The following is a 15,316-nucleotide window of genomic DNA, read 5'->3' as shown; positions in this document are numbered from 1 at the left end:
TGACTACAAATTATACACATATGCCATGCTGCTGTACATAGTTTATGTACGACTTGGCTTTTCTAATACATAATGTAAATATTGAATTAACTGCGATTAGAGCATATAGTACGATTTTATAAATAATATAAAATTACTATTCGCTATTCTTACAATGATACAATATTGATAAACTATGATATAATGATGTAAATAGCCATACAAAAATTCAATAAAAGTCTGAAATATTTATTGCTATTTTTGTATAGAAATTGTGCCTTCATATATTTTTAGGCTTTGTACTTTTTAATATTTTTTGTAATATAGCACAACAGTTTTTTATATTAAGTTCTTGAAAACATTTTTTAATAGAATCAAAACCAGTAAAGTCTATCTTTGAAAATATATTTTTTTATTATTTAATTAACATATACATAAATTATTTCTATTCTTTATATAATTATTCGTCATATTATTTCATTTTATCCAAAACATTTAATTTTGTGTAATACAAATGTATATTCATGGTGTATGTATATAGAACAGTATATAGGAGAGGATTATCTACATATAACAACATCTTGACGTTCTAAATTTGTTTTATGGCACATACTAAGGTTTGATATGAATTTTATCTACGTATAAATTATAAATATTTGGACAATTAATTAATTTTGGCTAAACAGTAAGTACTTGGTTCGATTTCTTTTAATGAACAAGCGCCTTAAAAAGAAGTGTCTTTAAAACATAGATGTCGCATTTGTAACCGGAAAACTTGTAGAATTAATCAAATTTCAATAAAAAATATAGTTGTAGGATATATTTTTACTATATTATTTTTCACATGACTTTGATTTAAAAAATGAATTGAAAAATTTGATTCATATTTGTGAGAAACGATATGTGTTAACGAAGTAGTGTTGAATTTGATTCATGATGTATTTTCGAGTGACGCCGCAGCCATGATTGTTTAGTTTCGGGGGATGAAAAGTGAATGCGAGCTACCGATTTGAATGAAACGCGTGTGACCACAACACATACCAACTTATTTCTGTATTTAATAAGTGTGTCTGTTAATTAAGAGATATGGTAAGCGGTATCATAAGTTGAAACATGAGTTAAGCATTTATTCACGCGGGATAGTTTTCGCGGGAATTTTCAGGCGTTACAATTGTTGGGTGCCGCCGCTTCCGCGGCACAACATTGCACTTTCAAACTTTCGATCGATTTATGTCCGATATACAGTACCATCGAGTAAGATGAGCATCGTGCACGGTTTATCATGTAATATAAATTTCATTTCACATCTCGCCGATTATTCGGTTGTGCACACAAATCTACACTATTTCTGTGAAGATACTAGAAAATGTAACCAAGTATCACACTGCATATAAATCGATATATACTTCTAAGTGTGCATCTATGTGTATTTGTATGCGCGTGTTTGTGTGCGTGCGTGCGTAGTGTGACGCTTATACGAGTATATGTATACGTATATAGAACCACTACAAGAAACCGTGGATCAGGAACGCCCCTTTTTTACGATATGATCGAATTTCTTTCCCGCGCAATTTCTAAGACACGATCAAACATTAATAATTGATAGCTTTTTGATCTTTTGATCTTTTGATCTTTTGATCTTTTGATCTTTTGATCTTTTGATCTTTTGATCTTTTGATCTTTTGATCTTTTGATCTTTTGATCTCTTGATCTTTTGATCTTTTGATCTTTTGATCTTTTGATCTTTCTTTTGATCTTTTGATCTTTTGATCTTTCTTTTGATCTTTTGATCTTTCTTTTGATCTTTTGATCTTTGATCTTTTGATCTTTTGATCTTTTGATCTTTTGATCTTCTGATCTTCTGATCTTCTGATCTTCTGATCTTCTGATCTTCTGATCTTCTGATCTTCTGATCTTCTGATCTTCTGATCTTCTGATCTTCTGATCTTCTGATCTTCTGATCTTCTGATCTTCTGATCTTCTGATCTTCTGATCTTCTGATCTTCTGATCTTCTGATCTTCTGATCTTCTGATCTTCTGATCTTCTGATCTTCTGATCTTCTGATCTTCTGATCTTCTGATCTTCTGATCTTCTGATCTTCTGATCTTCTGATCTTCTGATCTCTCTTTGTTTGATGTATGAACTGATTTTTCTTTTTAGATTACGATTTAGATTTTATTATTTCTTTAGAAAAATTTTGTCCTTCATGAAATTTTATGTTTAGTTCAAACCACTGTTTTTCATATACCTCAGCCTAATCTAGGAGAGATAAATTATTTATGTAAAAAGTTAAGAAATATGTATCTCGGATGTTGTAAATGTATAATTTTGTTGAAAATACCCATTGAATTTAAATAGAATTTTTTATGTCAGTTGTTACAATGAAACTTGTATTTAAAATAGTTGTTAAGAAAATGTATTTTGATTAATTGCTTGAAAACAAAAAAGAAAAATTAAATATAATTAAAATATATAAAAATAAATTTTGTTTTATATTTAAATTTATTTGTTACAATAGGGTATTATTAGATCATTCTTTATAAAAAAATGTATCTACAAAAGAAATGGATATATATATATATAGATATAATAATATTAATAAATAAATCTCTAATAATTTCTATAAGTATACATTATATTATGCGTATATATTTATTTACCTTCCTTCTGTTGATTAACAAGAAATTGATTCATGCTACTTATTGATTTTGATTAATATAACAGTTGTATAATTTTAATATTTTTAAATAGTACAATAATATTCTATGGTTACATGTTGTTTTAGGCCATTTAGATACTTCTCTGAAATGTGGTTACGAAGTGAGCATGTTAGTAGAAGACTACGTGGTCGTTTAAACGTAAGTTGTGTATCCAGAACTAAAACATCTCACCATCGGGTACAAGTTAGCAGCTTACGAAAACTTCCATCTGTAAATAATAATAATTATCGCATTAACACACCAAACAAATGTGGTAGACTGACACGATGGAAACATAGATGTACTCATTTCTTAAAAGAGGTATGCATTAGTATCTATTTTTCCTTTGACCCTAACTTCTCACATCTGTTGTATCTTTTTGTGTTGCTATCTAAAACATTGATATTCAATTATGATATTTCAAACTACATTATTATTATTAGCTTATGTAAATGATCTTTGCAGGTCATTTATTAAAACAAACTTCACTATTCCTTAAAAAGAAATACTTTCTAACTAATCAGCGGTTAATGAGTGACTGACTAACTCTCAAGGATGTTATACACTTAGATTTCTTAGAACTACAATCGAAGTCATTTGGTTAATGTAAAGACTTCACTTCAGTTTTGTTAAAAAGATTATTATCTTCGTAGGCTTGTAAAGAAAATGTTTTACGTTTCGTAAAATCTACACCTAATAGACGAGAGAGAGGGCCTCGTAGAAGAAAATGCATAAAACGATCAATGGTTACTTCAACTCCTTTACACCGATCTTCTACAAAAGATGCAGTTATTGTAAGTTATTTTGAACTAGTTTGTTTTTGAATAACTAATAGTAAAAAATATAAATTTTTTAGCCAGAAAAATGTGCAACAGTATCAAAAGTTTCTGAAGAATCTAAGGAAAACTGGAATACAACTAGTTTATCTTTGTACTCATCTATATTAAACACAGACTCATGTTGTTCTTCCATAACCAGTGTAAATGACATCAAATCTTCAGTTCCGAGTGTATCACCACTATCAAATCTAATGCCTCCTGCATCTATAGGTTCAAATTCAAACCTTTCATATGTATTGGATGATGAAGAAAGCAAAAGTATTGGTATGCATATTTACAAATATAGCTTATAATAATTTATTTGGCTTTGTGTAACACATATGCAACTAATACATTCCTTTTGTTACAGATACTAGTTCGCTGTATTATTCCGCACATTGCACACAAACAGAAGCATCTGAAGAATGCTATAGATTAATGCATTCTACATCCATGTATGGAACTCGTTCTTATTCATCAGAAAAGTATTTTCCAAATGGAAAGTACACATTTAGCAATAATAATGCGAACAATAGTAATTCGTCAAAAACTCAATGTTCTGTTGACACCCATTTGTCAAAATATGAATCAAACTTTACTACTACAAAGTATGGTACTACAACCATGTATAATCTAAGCCATCATCATTCGCCAGATACAAACGGGAATGTTACTCAAAAATATGATTCCGATGATATTGAGAACGATTACCATGACGTTGAATATATGGAAGTTGGAAGTGAGGAAATAGTAGAAAGTTGTGATATGGAAAATATGGTTACTCATGTTCAAGAAGATTGGGAACCATTTGATCCTTATGTCTTCATTAAACACTTACCACCTTTGACTCCAGCGATGAGAGCCAGGTGTCCTGCTCTTCCTCTTAAAACACGCAGTAGTCCAGAATTTAGTCTCGTATTAGATTTGGTACGAATATTTTGAATTATCATAAAAAAATGCATAATAAAAATTAATACAGTAACAAAATAATTCTTTAATAAAATCTAAAAATATTACAGAAAATGAACGAAGGGATATAAAAAGATTTTTTTTTTATACAGGATGAAACATTAGTTCACTGTAGCTTGCAAGAACTTTCGGATGCAGCATTCCGCTTTCCAGTCGTCTTTCAAGATGTAACATACACGGTGTTCGTCAGAACAAGACCCTATTTTCGCGAATTTTTAGAACATGTCTCGTCATTGTATGAAGTGATCCTTTTTACTGCAAGTAAACGAGTTTATGCAAACAAATTAATGAATCTATTAGATCCAACACGAAAATTGATTAAGTATCGTCTGTTCAGAGAACACTGTGTTTGCGTAAATGGAAATTATATTAAGGATCTATCTATACTCGGTAGAGATTTATCTAAAACTGTTATTATCGATAATAGTCCACAAGCATTTGGATACCAAGTAAGAATATGGCTTTGTCATATTTAAAATATTGAAAAAAAGAACAGTTATATATTTTCTGATTTTAATAAAATATTTCTTTTACAGTTAGAAAATGGTATTCCTATAGAAAGTTGGTTTGCCGATCGTTCAGATAATGAATTAATGAAATTGTTACCTTTCTTAGAAAATTTAGTAAATTGGGTAAGTATTTAATAAAGTTTATGTTAGGTGATTTGCAACAAACATTGATAATAAAATAAACGTTAATTAACATTTTAGGGTGGAGATGTTAGACCACGTATTAGAGAACAATTTCGACTCTTCAGTTTTTTACCACCAGATTAATTCATTTCATAAACACAAGATTAACATTTCAAAAGCTGTTAGCCTATATAAGTACGTACATGTATAGTATATCTTACGGATATATTCAGCAGATAAATGTAAGATATCATACAAAGCGTGCAATAGCACACGCCAAAAGAAAATTCTATAATTTGCAATAATGTTTTGTTAATAATATTCGATACGGCATCGTTGAAATTATTAAAAACCAAAATATAGTTATATCGATAAAAGTTGAGATAATTCTTGCGCTATGATTTTTATAAAATTTCAAAAAAAAGGTAATTTATTATTTAAATATAATAAATTTTGTACTTATTTGTAAGGAACTTAAATCAATCTTGTTAAAAAGATTAGTGTAAAAAATACATTTGAAAAATTAACATCTTAACATAATATTGTTAAGAAATATCACAACATAGTAGTTACTAGAATCTATATTTATCAAATATTTGGGCAGGTACCAATCAATAAATAAATAATGAAACTCTCTCTTTACGAATCACATAAAGACAAATCAAGATTTGATACCAGTGACTGCCAGGGCTTATGTGTTATTGTGAGAAAATTTCATAAATAATATTCTAATCTAAATTATTAAAAAATGAGGTTATACACTTGTTATTAAATTGCTCTAGTAGATACATTATAGCAAATTATAGATATCTCTCAATTTAAATATTCTTCATATTCTTAGTTGTAGAGAAAATGAATAAAATGTAATTAAACAAAATATATATAAAATATGCATAATGTTAAATTGAGAGATGTCAAAATAATCAAATACTAGATATTAAAATTTTATTTAAGAAATTAAGATCGATCGCATTCGAGTTTTCTTTTTCTTCTTTTTTGGAAGTGATACTATTTACTTCATGAAGTTAATCATATTATTCATTGTATGCAAAAATATGCAAAGCATTCAATATATTTATCCAATTATAAAGTAAGTTAAGTAAAAATCTAATATCATCTATGAGATGAAATTATTGCAATAGTTAATTCAATTATTTGTTCCAAGAGATAGTAAGTTCATTGAATAGAAACAAAATATACTGATAGGATAAACATAAATGAATAAAATACAAACTTCCATTTTCGAATAACTTCCGTTATCGCTAGTTTTTATTTCTGAGCATAGTCCACACATAGCAGAAGTCGTACCTATTAACAAAGTAAAAAAGAAAAAGAAAGAAAATAGGAATATTAAACTTATACTTTCAGAATAAAACTACTTTTTGCATTAATCAAAATTATAATTAACAACTTCAGACTTATTGTGTTTGATTAAATATTTTCGCACAAGTAATTCTGTTTTTAGTTACATAAAATGATATTCTATAAATTTTAAACATACGACAAATGATTATTATTGTCTATAGTTGTCATTTTGCAAATAATTATTGTTAAATTTATAATATTTTTTGCTATATAGCTATATATATATACAATTAGTCTTCTGGAAAGATGTAATGTCTTCTATATTTAAGTTTAGTTATAAATAAATATGATCTCAATCTGATTATTTTTAATCAATATATTGAAAGTATGAATGTTTAAACTTTTCAGTTGAGCACTGCAAGTATAAATCAGTGTAGATTACAAGTTCTTTAAGTGCATACATATATACATATATTCATAATTTTTTAATTACGAGTACATGTGATGTGTATGTATCTGTATAAACGTGCGTGAGACAATTATATCGCTATATCCTGCTATGTCTAATAGAATTAAAGAATTGCGTGTAATTCATAGCCAGAAATTTATATCAAAACGCCACAATTTAGTAAAACTGTAAACTTGTTACATCTTGTAGTGTTTACTATACTTCAAGATTGTATGCACACTTCACATCACGAATTTACAGATGTGTAATATCAATCTTTATTATAAAAGATGTAAAACTTCAATTGTCCTGTATTGGATAAATTTTTTTGCTTCTTCTATTAATTTTTTGAGTTCCTTTGAAGCATAAGATAATGATTAGATCATTATCTAACAAGCCTCAATCAAGATAATCATTATAATTTTCTACGAATCACATCGTGCAATATTGGAAATGACTTCACTAATTTAATTTTATCATTGTAAATCGCTGTATGTATTTTTCTTTTTCTACATAATATCTTTTTATAATTTCAATGAATAACAAATTGCAAACTGCTTATGTTTTCTTTAGAATAATCAAATTGTATTCTCATGCATATTATAATAGTAGCTCTTACATAGTATTTGTTATTGAAAGATACTATTAAGAAATAAAAATAATAACAGTAGGGAGGAAAATACATGCTTGTTATGTATGAAGAAAGTCTTTATATTATTTATTCTTTTATTTATCACTAAAAAATGAATATATTCAGATATAAATTGTTGCAATAAGGAGATAAACAGTGTTTATTTAACGATATTCCTATATGTGAAAGCATTGAACTGTAAACAATATTTTGAAAGAAATCAAAAAATTTACATTCTCTCTATTAAGTATACAAATTTTAATAAAAAATTTGAAGGTGAATATAATTAGTATTTATTGTAACTAAACGCTGGAGACAAGAAATATGTAACAGACATATTTTAATATTTATACGAGATAACTCATAATTGCGTAATTAGTATTAAATATTCATCTTCCAATTCAATTAAGAATATGAAAAAAAAATAATTCGAACATTATTCCAATAACTTAGATTTAATTTAGCTCTTATTATACATAATTATATTATTTTACATATGATATCTAAGAATGTTTTACAATTTCACACAGAAAAGTATGCTATAATGAACTGACTAGACAAGTAGAGTTTTATTATAACGTGTAAAAGATATCTATGTAATACAGATGTACATTGAAAACAATGCACATTAGTAATGACATAAATACTTTTTACACATAAGTATAAATTAGTTCATGTAGCTAATATAAACTTTCAATTAAAATAAAATTAAAACAAAATGTGAATAAGTTATTTAAAATGCACACAAAATAACAAATATTATTAGTTAAATATATGCAATTTTTATGATAAAAAGATACTTATTGTCAATTAACACATATATAGTTATACTTAATATCAGAATGGTTGTTATTGTACATAATTCTCTTCAATGATTTAAGTTAAAAATAAATGCTGACAAAAATACATTGAAAACAATTGTCATTGGAGAAATAAACAATGATTTAACATTATCGTTTCTAACAATATCTGACAAATATTTTTGTAAAACGCCTAATTTACAGATACCTTTTATCGGTTATGCATTCCTGTCGTTTTCCAAGAACATATATTTAGAAATCTCCAAAGTCGTATTACTTAATTCTCGCCTCCAACATTTTGTTACTTTATTTCACCCGTATCTCTTGAGGAGAAAAAATGCTGAAAAATGTCACGTGTAATATTATATATTTAGAATAATACATTCAACGATACTTCATGTTCAACGCTAATATAATTTTCATATTTAATAGCTACAACAACTATCAATACTTTTCTTTATTTTCTATAAAGTTTACTATTTCTTACTAGTTCTCGGACTCGGGCTTCAGATACATTGAACGTTTGTTTATTTACTGTAACTTGTATCATATTTATGATATACAATATATGTGCCTCATGTGTTACATAACATAATACCTTAATAAAATTATTTAAAACCACAGTTTGTATATCATTTTGAATAGTGTAAGGAATTTATCTTTCTTTAGACAGTTGTTTATAAGATACTACATAATTTTGGCTTTACTTTTTTACTTTGATCTTTATCAAGAGTGCGTGCATAGCACAGAAACTTCATATCAGTACCATCAGAGTACATAATTTCGACGTATCTAGAGCCCGAGGGAAATTCCTCCTAATCTTCTGAACGCTGGAAATACCTAGTTTCAATGCGTTTGCAGAGATGCACTAGCAGTGGATAGCTCTGGACAATATTTGCTAGTTTGTTACCAGGTAGCGGTGTTGTGACTATCGTAAAAATATGTCCAAAAACTAGGGCATCCAATTCATTAGGTGTCCTAAATATAATTAAATAAAAATATTGTCAAATATAAATTTCATGTATTTAAACTATGGCAACAAATGCACTGTTACAAGGATTCAGGGATTTAAAAGGAGAATTTCGAAAGAATCTTCTGAAAGTGGTGGTAACGCTTCAATTGATTCAGAATAATTCCATAGAGTTTCTTTGGAAGAAGATGCACAGATTTCAAAATCATAAACAGGAGGTTCAAGCAAACAGTTATTCAGGTAATTTCGTCCAATTCTTGATGCATGTTCAAGAAGTTTAGGAAAATCTTGTATAGCTGCAGCAATCTCTCGAACAGTAGGTGGGAGAGAAGGAGTGATTGAAGACAAGGAATATATGTGACCACATACAAGAGCATCTACTTCAGTAGGTCTTTTCAAAAATCAAAATATCAGTGATATTAAACAAAAAACACAGTACACTTTTGTCAATGAAAAAATTTCAAATGGATATAAGATATTTGTTATGTTTAATTTTAATTAACAAAAAGAAATAAAGCATTTATAGCAATCTAAATTAATAACTTATACTTACTTCTCTCCAGAAAAATAATCACTACCCTCCAATCTTTCAGACAATGCTGTACAGCAATTTTGAACCTCCTTACATACTTCTTCTATAGTTTTACTATACCAGCCAAGTACATTGAGTTTCTTTATCACTTCCTTTCTTTTTTGCCAATTTAAAAAGTGATTTAATGGCCATGGATATACACTACCATGCCTTACTTTAGTTACTTCATTCAAAGTTGGTTCATCAACCCAACAGATATATAGCTCAGCATTTACAAAAACATTATTCACTAATGACATATAAGCCCTCATGTCTGCTTTGCAAGTTGCAGATAAATGATCTGACAAACTTCTGCCTTTATTCCCTATGAATGATACGATATTGTCAAATTCAGATATTAAAAATGCCCCACATTTAATAAATGGTACGCGGCCAGATGGGGACATATATTCTGCATTGCTTCTTGGTTCTATTTGAAAATCAAGGCCACACATTTTAAGGAAAGCTTGTACAGCTAAACAATTTGCATTGTCAGGTAATAATATTTGTTCAACTTCATATGGTTGATACAAAGTAATTGGCTGTGGCCATGGCTCTTGTGCTAAAGAAAAGAGTATTAATTAGGGTTTCTAAACAATAATAATAAGGTTCTGCATAATTAGGAGAAAAACATGAGATAAAAGAAAAATGGTGAAACTAAAAAAAGCTTTACAAAAGAAATATAGTATCTTTTATGTGAAATTTTAGCCATTATTTAAGGACGCATAAAAAAAGTGAATAAATAACGTAAATTTGAGAGACAAGGTTAAGTTTCATGGCAGTCAGAACTTGGACGCAAAGTATGTATCGAAATAAAGTTTTAATAGTTACCTTCCAATTCTAGAGTGATAGAATCTGCTAACAGGGGACAAGGCATTTTATCTGGTAAGTGTAATACTAATAACAACGTGGAATTTAATTACTTTGCTCTACTCTGAGCTACATCAAATGACAGAACAAGGAAAATCGGTTATAAGGGAATATCGATTCTTTTTTATAATAAAAATTAATGCAGTGAAATTGTTATAATATAATATTGTATTCTTCTTAAAGCAATTACATTATAATTAAATAGCCATTAAATAAAGTATATGTATTAAATATTTATGTAATTACATTATATGTTTACTTTAATGCTTATTAATTTTTAATTTGAGATATTAAATATTTAATTAATTGTTATACATTATATGTTTATTAACATTCTTATATAACGGCAAAAACAAGTAATTGTAAATCTATAATAATAATTATAATTACATATATACAAATAAGATTGACTAATTTGTAACATAGTTCAAAACAAAAATGTATATAGTATTAAATATATATAGATTAATGATACTTAATTAATTGAAATACTACTACTACTTGGATGAAAATGTATACATATATTTAAAATAAAATATTCCTCATTTTCTTAAATGAGAACTAAACAATTTATAGTAGAGATAATTTTATACAAGTATATATAGTAAATTAAATATATTATAAAAAATTCATTAATAACACGATGGAAGGAGAATACTAGAATTGTACTTTTTTAGCTGTGTCAAATTAATTACCATAATTTCTTGACAAAGAATTGATTTGAAATTTGAACACTGCAAATACCCCGCGTCGGAAGCGATTCGTGATTGCGCGAAAGTTAATGCGCGATAAACAGCAGTTTCTCTTCCTTTTAAACACAGCAAGATGTCGAAGAGAGGTAAGTTGTTTCTCCAAATCCAACGAAAATGCAACGAAATCCATTAAAGTGTTAGCCATCAATTGAAAAAGAAATGGACAAATGTCAAACGAATGCTTGTAATATACAGTTGGAAAAATAATTTTTCACTAATAGCAACAGAACCTGGATAAATCGATGATTGCATTGGAGAAAAATACCCCGTTAGACATGCACATTAATAGGAAGGACTAATGTGGAATTATTATTTTTCAAGGACGTGGTGGTTCTGCCGGAGCAAAATTTAGAATATCACTGGGCTTACCAGTTGGGGCAGTCATAAATTGCGCCGATAATACTGGTAAGTATTTAGAAAATGCTATAAAAATAAAGCTTAACCTAAAAAAACTGGCTATTTTATGAACAAAAACAACACGTGGTTGACGGTTGTTACTGACATTTCTTGATTATTTCTCATAGATTTAATTTTACCTCGAATATGATAAACAGTTATTTAGTAGTACTAAAGCTCTTTAGTATAATAGTTTCGTAAATAAATTTCTGAAATTTTACTTGAAATGAACATTATCACATATCATTATATGAATAAATATTAGTAACTAAATTGCTTATTCAAGCAAAAAAGTGTTATTAAAACTATGTAGTTATTATTTAATACCATTAACAGAAATGTGTTAAACTGAAATGATCATAAATGGAGAAGGCCAACGAATCTATGAAATATGAATTATCCATTTATGCAATTTCAACCAATATATCGTTCACCCTTGCTATTTGATTAAATTCAAGTTTTTCCATAAAAGCTTCTGAATTTTATTAGATTGAATTTGTAATATAAACGTTTTTTTTATAGGTGCCAAAAATTTGTATGTCATCGCAGTTCAAGGTATTAAAGGCAGGCTAAATCGTTTGCCAGCTGCAGGATCAGGCGATATGATAGTTGCTACTGTCAAAAAGGGAAAACCTGAACTTAGGAAAAAGGGTAATTGAAACCATTTTATAATTCAGTATTTATCTCAAAGCATGTATACACTAGTATCTCTATTATTTTTATTATTCATTTAATGTTAAAGTAGTAACTTTTTTCTGTAGAAAGAACTTCTCAAAATTAATTATATAGAATTCTTGTTTTTTATTATTTAATTATTAATTTATACAATTATCAAGAGATACAAACATGGTCATTCTATACTTCTTTTGCGATGATCAAGAGAAAGTATATAATTTGTATGATTGAATAGAGACAAGTAACAATATTGATGACGTTTTTAAACTGCTTTTTTGTAGTTATGCCTGCAGTCATAATACGGCAACGAAAACCGTTTAGAAGGAAGGACGGTGTTTTTATATATTTTGAAGACAATGCAGGAGTCATTGTCAATAATAAGGGAGAAATGAAAGGGTCAGCTATTACAGGACCCGTTGCAAAAGAATGTGCAGATTTGTGGCCGAGAATAGCATCCAACGCCAGCAGCATCGCGTAAACAATCTGTAGAAATTATTGCCCCTTAATAAAATAAATTTGAGTATTTTCTTGTCATATTGTGTTGTACTGTATACAACCGTGTTATACCCCGTTAACGAAGCGCTCGCACTGTACATTTGCCTTGGTAGAACTGGTAACAATTTCTGATTCAATTACAGAACTATTACTATTTATAGAATTTGCTAAAAATGTAAGAATATTGTTAATATATAATACATGCACATATATTACGTTATATAAATAACATCATTACCTCGAATTTGCTGAAAGTTACTTGCTTTCTCTTTTTGAAATTTTACGGAAATTTTCGAACCAAGGAAGAAAGGTATTAAAATCATAGCTGCTGGGCTTCTATGTATATCAGCAAATCTTCTAATAGATTGTTTGAGTTTTTCATTAGGAGCAATTTTGCACTTTCTAGCAACATGTATTAAATTAACGCGAGAAACACAAGATTTATAAATGCAACATTATAGTATTTAAAGAAATAATGCTACTATTAAATAATTTATAATTTTAAAAGATACACAGATTAACTTATCTGAGCATTATTCAATTCTTTTATAACCTGATTATTTTCTCTTAAGACATCACAAACTACAATAAATTCTGCTTCCCTACAACCACCAAAAAATTTTTCTCTAATTACATGGGTTGCAGCCATGGCAAATCCTCCTTTTGGTACCTGTAATAATCATAAGAAATATTTTATATTTTCAAATATATTTAACTATAGTATTGTGTAATACATTTCAGTAATATAAAATTATAAGATTTAATACTTACATGGCAATTTTCTATATCCCAAAATACTCTAATGGGTGGAAGATACATTGGTAAAGATGAAAAATTAATTGGTCTATCATGATGTGAGGAACGATGATATTTATAGTGACTTAATAATAGGGAAACAGATGCTGCATTTTCAACTGTAACGCTATTATTCCTACTATTTAGGTCACATAATGATTGAGATATGCTCCTTTCTATTAGCCTTTCATTTAGACTTTCTGTCTTATTTTGGTCATTTGTACAAAGTGCATAGTAATCTGCATTATCTTGGTCTGCCATGTGGTTCAAAGAATGTCATGTAACATTCCAATACAAAATCTATGATCAAAATAATGCGTATAATAAATATATATTCAATGGGAATAAATAGAAGCAATATTTTATTAATATATAATTATGTGCAATAGGGAAATAAAGCCTAGTAATGACAAGAGAATGAAGAGAAAATTAATATTAACAAAATTGATAAATATCACTACTATATTTTGTGTTGTTAATAATGTATTAGTATTATTATTATGAACATCATCAAATAATATTAAAAAATTGCACAGATAATATTCAATACATGATATAATATACAAAAAATCGTACGTTATATAAAACATTAATACATCACATAGTTTAAAAAATTGTTGTCGGCTTGTACAGGCATACAGGACTTGACCAAACGTAAGATAAACGAAATTTCTTAAAAAGTACCAGAAAAACTACAAAACAATCGGTAAATTAAAATCACAAACGACACATACATTGTATCGACCCCTCCATAAAATTAGTACCACAAACAGGAAGCAAACATCGATCAAAGTAACATGCAACTATCCAATTCGCTACCTGTTCCGCATCTTAAGCAATGCACAATGCATTTTGCAAGCTCAGATAATAGCTTTATGTTTCTAAGTCATTAATTGAATTTGTCCGATATAACATATGGTTGATACAAAGTAATTGGCTGAGGCCATGACTCTTGTGCCAAAGAAAAGAGTATTAGTTAGGGTTTCTAAACAATAATACTAAGGTTTTGCATAATTATGAGAAAAACATGAGATAAAAGACAAATGATGAAACTAAAAAAAACTTTACAAAAGAAATATAGTATCTTTTATGTGAAATTTTAGCCATTATTTAAGGACGCATAAAAAAAGTGAATAAATAACGTAAATTTGAGAGACAAGGTTAAGTTTCATGGCAGTCAGAACTTGGACGCAAAGTATGTATTGAAATAAAGTTTTAATAGTTACCTTCCAATTCTAGAGTGATAGAATCTGCTAACAGGGGACAAGGCATTTTATCTGGTAAGTGTAATACTAATAACAACGTGGAATTTAATTACTTTGCTCTACTCTGAGCTACATCAAATGACAGAACAAGGAAAATCGGTTATAAGGGAATATCGATTCTTTTTTATAATAAAAATTAATGCAGTGAAATTGTTATAATATAATATTGTATTCTTCTTAAAGCAATTACATTATAATTAAATAGCCATTAAATAAAGTATATGTATTAAATATTTATGTAATTA

General features: G+C 28.0%; 4 protein-coding genes across 8 annotated transcripts; 2 read left to right on the top strand and 2 right to left on the bottom strand.

The window, feature by feature from the left end:
- The first annotated feature begins 452 nt into the window (after positions 1-452).
- On the top strand, positions 453-5,266 carry LOC117243310 (CTD small phosphatase-like protein 2). Of its 3 annotated transcripts, none has more exons than XM_033510673.1 (8): positions 453-1,068; positions 2,766-3,000; positions 3,333-3,473; positions 3,536-3,782; positions 3,868-4,424; positions 4,559-4,915; positions 5,003-5,098; positions 5,177-5,266. In XM_033510673.1, exons 2-8 carry the CDS (start codon positions 2,788-2,790, stop codon positions 5,240-5,242), a joined length of 1,677 nt encoding a protein of 558 aa, XP_033366564.1. In that variant the 5' UTR covers positions 453-1,068; positions 2,766-2,787; the 3' UTR covers positions 5,243-5,266. The 3 variants fall into 3 exon arrangements, with proteins under 3 accessions (XP_033366564.1, XP_033366563.1, XP_033366565.1); XM_033510672.1 differs by lacking the exon at positions 453-1,068 and adding an exon at positions 1,075-1,347; XM_033510674.1 differs by lacking the exon at positions 453-1,068 and having other exon boundaries at positions 2,860-3,000; positions 3,145-3,473.
- Positions 5,267-7,563: 2,297 nt separating this feature from the next.
- On the bottom strand, positions 7,564-10,832 carry LOC117243313 (metaxin-2-like). Its single transcript, XM_033510676.1, has 4 exons — positions 10,655-10,832; positions 9,806-10,385; positions 9,123-9,260; positions 7,564-8,622 (listed from the first exon to the last, which is right to left on the bottom strand). The coding sequence occupies exons 1-4, from the start codon at positions 10,698-10,700 to the stop codon at positions 8,589-8,591; spliced, it is 798 nt and encodes a 265-aa protein (XP_033366567.1). The 5' UTR covers positions 10,701-10,832; the 3' UTR covers positions 7,564-8,588.
- Positions 10,833-11,473: 641 nt separating this feature from the next.
- Positions 11,474-13,043, top strand: LOC117243284 (60S ribosomal protein L23). The gene is made up of 4 exons (XM_033510645.1): positions 11,474-11,531; positions 11,767-11,850; positions 12,364-12,492; positions 12,798-13,043. Exons 1-4 carry the CDS (start codon positions 11,519-11,521, stop codon positions 12,992-12,994), a joined length of 423 nt encoding a protein of 140 aa, XP_033366536.1. The 5' UTR covers positions 11,474-11,518; the 3' UTR covers positions 12,995-13,043.
- Positions 13,044-13,086: 43 nt separating this feature from the next.
- LOC117243282 (meiosis regulator and mRNA stability factor 1-like) lies at positions 13,087-15,225 on the bottom strand. Of its 3 annotated transcripts, none has more exons than XM_033510641.1 (4): positions 15,033-15,225; positions 13,783-14,106; positions 13,250-13,681; positions 13,087-13,178 (listed from the first exon to the last, which is right to left on the bottom strand). In XM_033510641.1, exons 2-3 carry the CDS (start codon positions 14,065-14,067, stop codon positions 13,529-13,531), a joined length of 438 nt encoding a protein of 145 aa, XP_033366532.1. In that variant the 5' UTR covers positions 14,068-14,106; positions 15,033-15,225; the 3' UTR covers positions 13,087-13,178; positions 13,250-13,528. The 3 variants fall into 3 exon arrangements, with proteins under 3 accessions (XP_033366532.1, XP_033366534.1, XP_033366533.1); XM_033510643.1 differs by lacking the exon at positions 15,033-15,225 and adding an exon at positions 14,626-14,761; XM_033510642.1 differs by lacking the exon at positions 15,033-15,225 and adding an exon at positions 14,541-14,623.
- Between the last annotated feature and the right edge of the window lie 91 nt (positions 15,226-15,316).

This window comes from Bombus vosnesenskii, unplaced genomic scaffold, assembly GCF_011952255.1.
Source record: "Bombus vosnesenskii isolate JDL3184/JDL3185 unplaced genomic scaffold, Bvos_JDL3184-5_v1.1 scf7180000013265, whole genome shotgun sequence".
In the NCBI taxonomy this organism is placed as follows: Eukaryota; Metazoa; Arthropoda; class Insecta; order Hymenoptera; family Apidae; genus Bombus; species Bombus vosnesenskii.
Note: the sequence above shows the minus strand (reverse complement) of the source record. Positions and strands in the feature narration are given on the sequence as shown.

Coding starts and splice junctions, on each gene's coding strand:
- LOC117243313 (XM_033510676.1), bottom strand. CDS start 10,700: ATGCCTTGTCCCCTGTTAGCAGATTCTATCACTCTAGAATTGGAAG. Junction 10,386..10,654: donor TATCACTCTAGAATTGGAAG/GTAACTATTAAA, acceptor TCTTTTCTTTAG/CACAAGAGCCATGGCCACAG. Junction 8,623..9,122: donor TGCAAACGCATTGAAACTAG/GTATTTCCAGCG, acceptor GACATTTTTCAG/CATTTTTTCTCCTCAAGAGA.
- LOC117243310 (XM_033510672.1), top strand. Junction 3,001..3,332: donor GTACTCATTTCTTAAAAGAG/GTATGCATTAGT, acceptor TTATCTTCGTAG/GCTTGTAAAGAAAATGTTTT. Junction 4,916..5,002: donor CACAAGCATTTGGATACCAA/GTAAGAATATGG, acceptor TTTCTTTTACAG/TTAGAAAATGGTATTCCTAT.
- LOC117243284 (XM_033510645.1), top strand. Junction 11,851..12,363: donor AAATTGCGCCGATAATACTG/GTAAGTATTTAG, acceptor TTTTTTTTATAG/GTGCCAAAAATTTGTATGTC. Junction 12,493..12,797: donor ACCTGAACTTAGGAAAAAGG/GTAATTGAAACC, acceptor GCTTTTTTGTAG/TTATGCCTGCAGTCATAATA.
- LOC117243282 (XM_033510641.1), bottom strand. CDS start 14,067: ATGGCAGACCAAGATAATGCAGATTACTATGCACTTTGTACAAATGAC. Junction 13,682..13,782: donor GGGATATAGAAAATTGCCAT/GTAAGTATTAAA, acceptor TGATTATTACAG/GTACCAAAAGGAGGATTTGC.